Consider the following 12,498-nt stretch of genomic DNA (forward strand, 5'->3'; position numbering starts at 1 on the left):
GGTATACAATATCAAATCACTATGTTGTACACCTGAAACTAATGTAATGTTATACATCAGTTATATCTCAATTTAAAATATTTGGATTTGGGTATGGTGGAGAAGGAGCTGTGAAAGCTACATATGGAGATGGAATCTCAAATGTCTGCAGTGAGACAAGCAAGTATTTCGAAGTCAATCATATTTTTCTGTTTCCTAAATGAAAAAAACAAATTGTCTTCCCAAAAGATAGCAATGTTCAAATAAAAATAGCTACCACTGAATTAGTTTGGGTACAACACAAGAACAAAAATGTTTTATCTATTCATTCAGTTTCTTGATTGCTCTACAAAACTGAGTGAAATTACATTTCCAGATTCATAGATTGCAACTAAAATGCCCAACAGGAGAAAAAAGAGTTATTTTGATAACATCTGTTGACTCCTCACAGTGAAGTAATGATTCTGTCACATTTTACCAAGTGAATGCGGCAGCAAAATATTGCCCCCAGCTCTTAGGTAATTTGGTTTCCAGAACAGAGTTTCAAATAGGCTTCTGAATTTCTATGAAAATTTTAATAAAACCATATAAAACAAAAAGATTTTTGCTATCTTGCTCAAAGACAAACTAGACTTTGCTCATCTATATGTGTAGTTAGCAGACAGGGCAAATGTAAATTTTTGCAAGTTCCATTCAGCCTATAAATTTTTTAATGAAGGAAAGAAAAAGATCTCACTTGCCAAATGTCCTGTACACCTGGTACACAACACCAAAAGGAGTGTGATTTGTTTTCCTGTGATATAAATGCTTTCATAATGAAAGTTTCAGTCAGTTTCAGTTTCCTCAAAACGCATAAGCACTTACCAAGATTTTTTTTTTAATTTAAAAAAAAAATTTTTTTTTAAATTTTTTTCACAAAATGGAAAGAAATTGCTTCCTTAAACAAGTGTAGAAGATGACTGTACTCCTTACTGACCATAAAAGATATGTTAAAATATTTAAGATGTAAAATCTTATTTTTAAAAGTTTGGACAAGAAGAATGTACTTCTCTAATTTTGAAATTCATAGAGGATGAGAATAGGAAAAAAAGTGTGTAGTGAAGCAGAAATTTATGTGCTATTTCTCCAAAACAATCTGATGACCTGTGAAGGGGCCATCAGGATTATAGAAAAGGATGCACTGACTGTACCTGGGTAGTTCTATGATTTGCACAGGTTGTGACAACAACTCATACAATGAAAAAATGACTCATATTTTTGGAAATAAGACTGCTTCAGAACTCAAAAAAATGTAACCAGAAATGGGTAAGCAAGTTAAGAAGGACCTTCTCAGTTCCTTTATTAAAACTGTAATTTATGTGGAATTCAACTTAGATTTCACTAATTAAGATTACTTCTATGCTTTAAAGCATGCTCCCTGAGAAAGAGAGATTTAACACATGACATCCAATGTGCTTTGGAGTGTATAAATATGATGGGCCTTATAGACATGGACAGCCTATAAGATGAATTTAAATATGCAAAGGAGCTGATTGACAGAGAGGTGGCCTACTAGAATAAGCCTGTAGAAACAAAGAGAATGAGTTTTGAAGAGCTGCAAAATAATATTTCCAAGCCTGAAAACCTGCTGTATCTAGTAAATAAGACCCAAGTATCCCATGCTCAAATGTTTTTGTCAAGATACTTAGCTTAATGCCACCGCAATGGACTGACACCAGAATTCAGTAAATGTGGGTTTGTTAAAACAGAGCTTCAAGTCAAAATGAATTTTACATTTGATTCTATTCCATTTTGCTACTACTTAAAAGAAGAATGTCTTACAGGCTGCAAGCAGTTCAGAAAAGTATATCTGGAAAATGAAACCAAAAATCAAAAATATGTCTGACTGTATTATGGCACAGAAGGAAGCATGTCAATGTTATTTTCATTAAATATGAGCATATCTTTAATCATTCCTATCATATTTATATTCTTTCTCCTTTCTAAAAGTCCTATGTTTATGTATCTTGAGAATAAACAATAAGATAGCCATGCAAAACTTAAATATCTAGTAAAGAATTTTTAAAAAGAGGTAAAATAAATTGCTGTATCAGAGGTTACATTATAAAATATTCACATTATAAAGTATTGCTGTTTTTGCTCACATATTTTATTTTTTAATTGGTTGTTCTATAAACTACTATTGATCAGCACTGTTTACTAGTTCTATTGCTATTTCACTTAAATAATAGCAATTTATGTAACAAAAGTACACAGTACAGAATAATATACAATTTCAAATAAATGCCTATTCTTTCAACATATTTATGTGAAAATAATAATATACGTGTAGTTGTATATGTTAAATGATTATGTTTATTTTTTGGTCTGATACACAGTCTGATACAGCTGTGTTTTAGCTGTCTGAAAAGTTACTCACCCTAGGTATGCCCCCCACTAATAGTCAAGCTACACATAAGTCTGCCCAGGAGTTCACCATTTAATTGCCCCAAAAGAAAAAGGGTTTGTAAAGGTAGACAGACCTCCTCTTCTCCCAGGTTAGTTTAGGTGGGCTCCAATAACCTTCTGGAACCAGGGACTATCCCCCACGTGTTCCCAGTCTCATCCAGGCCTGCTTGATCTCAAAATACTACTCAGGAACCCTAGAGGGGATATCCTAAAGGGAAATTTCTAAAGATGAGATTGTAGCCCCTAAAAGGCAGGAGAAAGGAGTAGCCTTGAAAGATTCTGGTGGCATTAATATTACAATGACTACGAACATCATTTAAAACTAGGAATATATGAGACAATACAAAGTAAATAATCTAAATTAATCAAATTATATGCACTGGAACTTCTACTTTTAAAATTTCCTACCACTAGTTACACTTTTTGTTAGACAATGTCAGTGTTGATATATAAAGAAGAGTTCAAACTTAGCTGTCTTAGAGTCTTTTAGAATCTTACAAGTAAAGTAAAACCATATTTGTTGACATTAGTTGCTTTGCAATGTGACTTGGAACCTACAACTGTAATTTATTCTTACATATTGTCTTTGATTAATAAAGTTTTAAAGACACTAACCAACTTTGCCCCTGTGTCCATCATCAATACTTCCAAAATCGTCTGCCATCGGCTTGCAACGAGGAGGAGCAAACCCCATTTTACAATGGCAATTGTTAAAATTGTTGCAGACCTAGAATAATCAGAAAGTAGAACAATTTTTATGTACAAAGATGGTTTTCAATAGAGGCCAATTAATATTCTACACATATTCAACAGAGAATTTATTCCAGATAATTTATCCATTCCAGAGAATTTACCTTAAATAGACAAATTCAACAAATTTTCTCTTGACATTTCCCATACTGTAAAAAGTATATCTGGCTTCTGTTGCCAAATCAATTTTTGCCAAATAAATTCTTTTGCCAAATAAATTCTTTCAACTCTCCCCACAGCCAGACCAAACTATTGTCAATCACCAGTAACATGCCTCTAATTACCATTTACTTCCTAGTTTCACAGAACAGCCCAGACACTAAATTAATGAGCAAGACCAGCAAGAAAATCCTAATGACCTTTATTTACCATTTCCTGCCTTCTCTCTGTAAAAATAAGATCATTTTGGTTAGATGGTAACACATAGTGCTTATAGCACATCCAGCCCACATATTTACCAAACATCTTATACATCCAGAATCATCTTAAATGTTTCTACTTTATCTTCTCTAATAAACAGTTTGGCAAGATTTCTCAAGAAGATAAGATTGAAGTTATAAGTTACAAACTGTTAAATGACACCAAGCAGCATGAAAGTGATCAAAAAAATTATTCAAATGATTTCTTTAAATCTCCAAACTGTTTACTGAATTGTTCAGAGCATGTTGCTTAAAATGAAAGCTGAAATTACTTACTCCATTTGAATTACAATCTCTGGTAGAATTGCAACTCTGAAAATTGACATGGTATTTAAGCTCTACACAGTTAAATCTCAGACAATACTGAAACAAAGCAAAAGAAGTAAAAAACAAATTCAGTCAAACCATCAGATTGTGTGCATAGATAATACATAAGAAAAAATTCAAGAAAATTCAAGAGTTCGTATTACCAAGAATTGGCATAAAAATCCAAAACATAAAGTAATAATTGTGACTGCATTGAAATAAATGTGAAATAAGCTATATGCTTTCAGATTGTAAATGTATAGTCTTATATAAGAAGTTGAAACTTTTATTTTCTTACCATCTAGCACCAGAAGTCCTCTTAGAAAGAGAAATATCTGGAAAAATAATTTGATTAGTCCCTTCAGTTCAATAATTATCTGAGAAGCATTTAAAAAATACACAGGCCTGGGTACCTCCTGAAACCGTTATATTAAAATCTCTGGGGCCAGGGTCCAGGTGATTATCATGTGCAGTCAAGGTTAAGAAGCTTTGAGTGGGAGGCTGAGGTATTAAAATCATTGGTATGAGGAGCAAAGGAAGGTAAGTTACTATTCCATATGGGGAAGAAAATGAGAAGAAAGCAAGGATAACAGGTAATTATATGAGGTAATAGGACAATGAGAGACTCCCATGGGTGAGATGGCTAAAAGGCCTTCTAAGAAAAGGAATGTTTAATGTGTGAATTACATTGTTCTAATTTATGGCATTAAATTGTGTGACCTTTCCCAATTACACAAAATTTTTCAGTAAAGTCAATACTTTACAAAAGAGTTTTGTTCTTTGGTGAGTTGTGTCTTTGGATCATAATAACAGGGTATGCAGAAAGAAGAGGATCAGAATTCTGAAATAGAGATTTGACCCAATATCATTTACATTTCAAGGGGAGAGAGATCTCAGGTCTTATTTGTATCTATATGTTTCCAAATGAGCAAGATGTGACAGATACTTGGATTATTTTCTTGCACTATTAACAAAGAGCATTATATAAAAATAAATTTGAATTTAGCAAGCAAACCTTGAGACTTTCTCGCAAAAGAAATGTACATTTATTTAATTTTCCAGAGTAGCTCTTGGAATTAATAATTTCTAGGATTCATTAGAACATTAAATGGTTGTTAGATATATTGTTTGTTTGTAGGATATTAGAACATTCTAAAACATTCTAAAATTATAGTATGCTATATTATTAAACTGTTAATACTGTTCTCTTGTTCTTATGTATAACATAAGTGATAACTATAATATGTTACAGCAGAATATAATATTGTAATAATAGTATTCAATTTAATTAAAACATTCATCTACCAATCAGAAAAAAATCAGAGTTGATTATAAGAAGTTAAAATCAGTGTAAATTTGGAGGTTCTATTGAAACAATGAATACAATTCAAGAAAGTTGTTGCAAAAACATTCCAAAGGAGGAAAAATGCTTGATCATATAATAACTTACTCGCCCCAAACTAGTATTCACATGAGATCTTCAAATGTTAGCTAAAAAATTACTCCCTATAGTGCATGCAAAAGCACTTGATTACATATTGCAGAACATAAAAAAATGATCTGTATAAAAATTACTTAAAAGTAATGTTGCTGTTAAAAAGAGGTATGGAGGTCATTAAAAACAAATACTGCTGGAATATTGCTAATATACCTGTTAAAAATTGTCCACACTTGTAAACAGAGAAAATTGGAGAACCACATTTCTTTTCAATGTCATTTTTGAACATTCATTAAAGGACCCATCTAAGGTAAACCTAAAGGTTATTTAATTATTTAAGGAATGTACTTTGTATAACTTGCTAGTCAGTACTGATAAGAGCCTAGATTTTGTGAACTTATATGTTAACATAGTTTTTGTCTGGCCGATATGTAAATGAGTTTTGTCTGATTGAAATGATAACCCGAAATTATGGTTTTATTACTCTATAGGACATTAGCAGATTTTACTTCAAACCTAACAACTGTATTTCAACATTCTTTTACCTAATGCCTCTAAAGTAGGGTGATTCCCAAGTGGCATCAAAAATTTAACTTGGCTGATTCTCCATTTCTCTGAGTTTTTTTCTTCTCATTTTGGTTTTTTGTTGCTTTGTTTTTGTTTCTGATTCTTGACCAAGTCAGTAAGTCTGCCCATGATGTGTATATATTTGTGAGTGCTTGTATATATGCATATACACATGTGTATAGACATACAATTTTGCTTAGTTTATATATTACAGAATGGCTATACCTTTGGGTTGTATTAACTTGTTCATTTTTGTCACTTTAAAAAGAAAATGAGTGTGACTGTAAGGGATTGTATTAGGTGTGTATGAGTTTTTAGGCTGCTAATTAGCTTCTGTATGAGAGGCAGAAATAAATTATCTACCTTTACATCTTTCTGAAATATAACTTAATTGGGTTAAAAATTATAATTACTACAATTAGGACATGCCAGTAGCAATAATGGCAGAAGACAATTATGTCTCAGGATAATAGGATGTGTAATTGCTTCTGTTTGTAATTGCTTCTGTTGACAAAGTTGTTTCAGAATATGAAAGAGGACAGTGAAAGTCAAGGCTTGAATGAATATGGAAAATTATAGACATTTTGTGCAAGGTAACCTTGGTTTTGTTGATAATACCTATGCAGAAGAAAATAATGATTCTGAAAAAAATTTAGCAACAATTGTTCAATTTTGGTGGGGTCATTCATAAGATAATTTTAAAAATATCCTTGTGAATACCGTAAAGCCTCATACTATATTGATGTAAAATTAGAATTTGGGTTTTTAAAAATTGTATACGTGGAAATTGCTTGTGAAGTATTCAATTTGCTCTTAACAGTGGTAGTATAAGGTTTTTGTTTACTTTCTATAAATTTACCTGGATGGCAGAGATTCAATATTTCACCAGAATAATTTTCTGTGCTTTGTATTATGTAAATGGTTATTTTTAAAAACCTCCCCGTTTTTTGAAAGAGCTAAAGTTCCCTATAATTTTACTACCTTTTCCTATTTTATGCAAGCTCTTGCACTGTCACTTTGATTAACAGGGAGTTAAGCAATTTTTACTAGATAACCAATAATCCTTTTTAATTAAGTAACCACCTTGGACAACTCTGGTGACTTTACCTTACCAAGGTCAGAGTCTAAAGTCAAAAATATTTTTTTCTTCATGATTTTAATAATACCTAAAACTATCTTTGAGATTTCTGAGATTGCCATCAGAAAATAACAGATTTGTTTGCTTATCTCATAAATATAAGAATGCTAGAAATAATTACAATTTGTTTGGTATTCTCCATTATTTATGTATTTTTGTAAGATATTAATTTTTTAATGAAAACTCATCATATTGTAATAGCTTTTTACAAAATAAGAGAAACTATTGTTCCTAATTGCAGTTGGGAAGAATTTTACAATATCTTTCTTTTTTTAATTCATTTTAAAATTTAAGTAGTTAATTTACAATGTTGTGTTAGTTTCAGGTGTACAGCAAAGTGATTCAGATATATATATATGTTTTCTTTTTCAGGTTCTTTTCCATTATAGGTTGTTACAAGACCTTGAATATAGTTCTCTGTGCTGTACAGTAGGTCCTTGTTGTGTACTTAGTTTATACATAGTAGTGTGTATACTGTAATCCCAAACTCCTAATTTATGATATTCTCCATTATTTCCTAATACATAGCAATGTAAGAGCTGCATAGGAAGAACTGTCAAAGAAATTCAGCCAGCCTTCCCTAGGTTAATTTTAAATGTTATTAATATAAGCATAACTAACGTTCTCAGCATAAATGTTTCATATATTGTACATGTAACTAGAATGGATTGAATGCTTGTAGAAACTCAAGTCCACTTCTCTTCATAATATTTTCTTATCCTCAAGAGAAACTTTGATCAAACTCTTAATAAATAGTTATTATCACACCCCTGTCTGCAAAATAAGAGATTTTGCTTTTCTCCATTCCCATACTATTGATGACTCTAATAAATGAACCATTCAAACTTTTCAGGCTTTTGATCAACTGGTATCTTGTGCTTTTCTCTAATGTTTACCTAAAGTTTCTGCTTTCAGGTACAGGATAGAAACTAGGTCTTCATTGACATGTAGAAAGGATCATATCAGGTATTCTAAACTATTTGAATTCAAGAATTAGACTCACAGGTACAGGATATGGTGCTCAAGCTGATACTGAGTAGACAATTTCAAAACACACCATATGGCTGAATCAGGCTTTATTGGAATCCTTTATATCCAGGAACATAATGCCATATGAAAGCAAACTGCTAACTCAAAATCCAGGGGAATAAGAATCAATTATACAGGGTTAAATTAAATAATGAGAAAAATTAACTGTGGTTATACATTTCAGATCAGAAAGCCCTTTTTCTTTCTTCTTGATGCATTTCTAATCCTGTTTATTAGCTATGCTTTTATAAACTGAAATGAAACATTTTAAAACTAGGAACTGGTTCTCACTAGTGCCCTCAAATTCAGAAACAATACATTTACTGTTCCTTCACTTTTTATGGCAATACAATTATTTATAGGCTCAATAATGGTCCACCATTACCCTCCTACCATAAATAACTAGAAAACTAGACAAATTATAGAAAACAACTATTTTTACACATTGGACTATAGGCAGAACAAGACTATGATCTCTGAGAAAAAAAAAAAAAAACAAATGAGGTGAGCCCTCCTATTTTCCAGGCTCTTTGCTTGGAGGCAATTTCCTGATTAAGGTGTAGTGAGGAGGAACCCAAACACAGTCGGGAAATCTTGTTGAGTAAAGGAGATGGAGATTCAAGTATGTGAAGGTTAGGAGGCTGTGGAACCTAGAATTTGCTGGGAAGACTATTCTAGAGGAGGGAACTACAAATGAAAGAGTTCTATAAACCTACATAGGAACTGCCTTCTGTCTTTGGCTGAATACAATCTGCACCTGCACATGGCTAACATCCATAAGACTGAACAAGAACTACTTCCAGAGGAAAAAAATTAGCAAGGAACTATAAGATGAATAGTTCCTGAAATCACACAACCTGGAAATCATACAAGGTCCTATCAGCGTGAATGTACAGGCCATGTTGAATGAACAGAATATTCAGTAGAGACCATAGAAGGGTCACAACTCAGAACTGGGGCAAATTTAGCCTAAAGTAAAATTTAGACCCTAAAATATTTACTCTGTGCCTTCAAAGAGCTTAACAAAAAGTCTTGAAAGTTTAAAATGATCTGCAAGTCTACCCAACAAAGAATTGAAGGTAATGATCAAAGAACTCAGGAGAAGATTGGAAGAAAAAAGTGAAAAGCTAGAAGTTTCTAAAAAAGAGTTAGAAAATATAAAGAACAGCCAAACAGAGATGAAGAATACAATAACTGAAATAGAAAACACACTAGAAGAAATCAATTATAGACTAATTGATACAGAGGAGTGGATCAGTGAGCTGGAAGACAGAGTAGTGGAAATCACTGATGCTGAACAGAAAAAAGAAAAAAGTGTAAGAGGAAATGAGGAAAGTTTAAGAGACCTCTGGTACAATATTCTGTGCACTAATATTCATTTTATAGAGATCTCGGAAGGAGAAGAGAGAGGGAAAGGGACTGAAAACATATTTTAAAATGTAATAACTGAAAAAAATCCCTAACCTCGAAAAGGAAGCAGACATCCAAGCACAGGAAGCAGAGAAAGTTCCAAATAGGATCAACCCAAAGAGGACTACACCAGGACACACTGTAGTGAAAATGGCAAAAATTAAAGACAAAGAATATTAAAAGCAAAAAGGGGAAAACAACAAATTACATACACGAGAACTCCCATAAGACTATTAGCTGACTTTTCAGCAGAAACTTTGCAGGTCAGAAGGGGGTGGCACAATATTTTTAAAGTGATGAAAGGAAGAAAAACGACAACCAACAATACTCTAGCTGGCAAGGCTTTCATTCAGATTTCATGGTAAGATCAACAGTTTTACAGGCAAGCAAAAGCTAAAAGAGTTCAGCACCAGCAAGCCACCTTTACAAAAAATGTTAAAGGGACTTCTCTAAATGAAAATGAAAAGGCCACAACTAGAAACGCGAAAATTACAAAAAAAATATCTCACTGGTTAATGAAAATATATAGTAATGGTAGTAAATCAACCACATATTTATATACATGGAAGGTTAAAAGACAAAAATAGTAAAGTCACTTATATCCACAATGAATAGTAAAGGGATATGAAAAACAAAAATATGTGAAATATGATGTCAAAAATGTGGGGGAAGGGGAGTAAAATGCAGGATTGTTAAAATGTGGTTGAACTTCAGAAATCAGCAATTTAAAATTATATATATATATATAGTTTTATATAAACTTCATGTTAACCACAAACCAAAAATCTATAATAGATACACACACACAAAAAAAGATAATGAGTGTGCAAACATAACACTAACTATAGTCATTAAATCAGAAGGTAAGAGAGAAAAAAGAGAAAGTGACAAATAGAGAAGTACAAAAACAACCCCAAAACAAATAATAAAATAGCAATAAGTACATGACTATCAATAATTACTTTAAAGGAAAGTGGACTAAATGTTCCAATCAAAAGACACAGAGTAGCTAAATGAATACAGAAACAAGATCATATACATGCTGCCTACAAGAGGCTCACTTCAGAGCTAAAGACACACATGGACTGTGAGGGAATAAAAAAGGGTATTCCATACAAATGGAAACAAAAAGAAAGCCAGGATAGCAATAATTATATCACACAAAATAGACTTTAAAATAAAGACTGTTATAAGAAACAGAGATGATAATATAAATGATGACAATGATAAAAGGATTAGCACAAGATAAGAAAACCTTTAAATATGCATGCACCCAACATAGAAGCAATTAAACACATAAAGCAAATATTAACAGACATAAAGGGAGAAATTGACAGTAACACAATAATAGTGGGGGACTTTAACGGCCCACTTACAACAATGAAGAGATCATACTGACAGAAAATCAGTAAGGAAACACTGGCCTTAAATAACACATTAAAACAAAGAGACTTCATAGATATATATAGAACATTCCATCTAAAGCAGTAGAATACACATTCTTTTCAAGTGCACAGGGAACATTCTCCAGGACAGATCACGTGCCACAAAAAAAAGATACTAGGCCACAAAACAAGTCCAGGTAAATTTAGTTGAAATCATATAAAGCAACTTTTCTGACCACAAGGTGATTGAGACTAGAAATTAACTATGAGGAAAAAAAAAAAAACAAACGTGGAGCCTGAATAATAAGCTACACAACAAAAATGTATCACTGAAGAAATCAAATAAGAAATTTTAAATGCCTGGAGACAATGAAAATTAAAACACTATAATTGAAAATCCATGGAATGCAGCAAAGGTAGCTCTAAGAAGGAAGATTATAATGATACAAGTATACCTCAGGAGACAAGAAAAATCTCAAACAACTTAAACTTACTTAACAACTTAACTTAAACAACTTAAACTCCTTTAGTTACTTAAAGGAACTAGAAAAAGAAGAACAAACAAAATCCAAAGTTATTTGAAAGAGTGAAATCATAAAGATCAGAGCCAAAATAACTAAAATAGGGACAAAAAAACCCCCCACACAATAGAAGAGACCAATGAAACAAGAGCTGGTTCCTTGAAAAAGAAACAAAATTAATAAACCTTTAGCCAGACCCATCAAGAAAAAGAAGAGAGAGGGCCCAAATCAATAATACCAGAAATGGAAAAAAAAAAGTTACAACTAACACAACAGAAATACAAAGGATCATAAAAGATATTCCAAAACTTATATGACAATGAAATGGACAAAGTCCTAGAAATGTACAATTTCCCAAGACTGAATAAGGGGTAAAAACAAAATCTGAACAGACCAATTACCAGTATGAAACAGAATCAGTAATTTAAAAACACTCCCAACAAACAGAAGTCCAGGATTAGATGGATTCACAGTAAAATTCTACCAAACATTTGTAAGAGAGTTAACAGCTATTTTGCTCAAATTATTCTAAAAAATTGCAGAGAAAGAAATGTACCCAAAATCACTTTAAGAGGCCAGTATCACCCTGATACCAAAACCAGACCAAGATATCACATACGAAAAAGAAAATTACAAGGAAATATCACTGACAAACATAGATGCAAAAATCCTCAACAAAATATTAGCAAACCAAATCCAACAATATATGAAAAGGATCATACACCATGATGCAGTGGGAATGTATTCCAGAGATACAAAAATGGTTCAATACCCACAATTCAATCAATGTGATACACATATTAACAAATTTAAGAATAAAAATTATATGATTATCTCAATACATGCAGAAAAATCTATTGACAAAATTCAATGCCACTTGTAATACAAACTCTCAACAAAGTGGGAATAGAAGGAATATGCCTCAATGTAATAAGGGACATACATGCTAATTCCATAGCTAACATCATACTCAATGGTGAAAAGCTCAAACCATTTCCTCTAAGATCAGGAACAAGACAAGAATGCCCCCTCTCACCACTTTTATTCACCATAGTATTTTAAGTCCTAGCCAGAACAATCAGACAAGAAAAAAATAAAAGAAATTCAA

The 12,498-nt window shown here is 32.1% G+C and overlaps 1 protein-coding gene across 1 annotated transcript in view; it reads right to left on the reverse strand.

Annotated features, from left to right (window-relative positions):
- The window catches only part of LOC114897570 (disintegrin and metalloproteinase domain-containing protein 5-like), a 136,189-nt gene that overhangs the window by 25,387 nt on the left and 98,304 nt on the right, over positions 1-12,498 (reverse strand). The window contains 2 exon segments of the mRNA XM_029226494.1: positions 3,043-3,154; positions 3,873-3,959. Of these exon segments, the coding sequence (XP_029082327.1) occupies positions 3,043-3,154; positions 3,873-3,959 (199 nt within the window).

Source organism: Monodon monoceros, unplaced genomic scaffold (genome assembly GCF_005190385.1).
Source record: "Monodon monoceros isolate NGI ecotype Baffin Bay Population unplaced genomic scaffold, NGI_Narwhal_1 Super_Scaffold_17, whole genome shotgun sequence".
Classification (NCBI taxonomy): Eukaryota; Metazoa; Chordata; class Mammalia; order Artiodactyla; family Monodontidae; genus Monodon; species Monodon monoceros.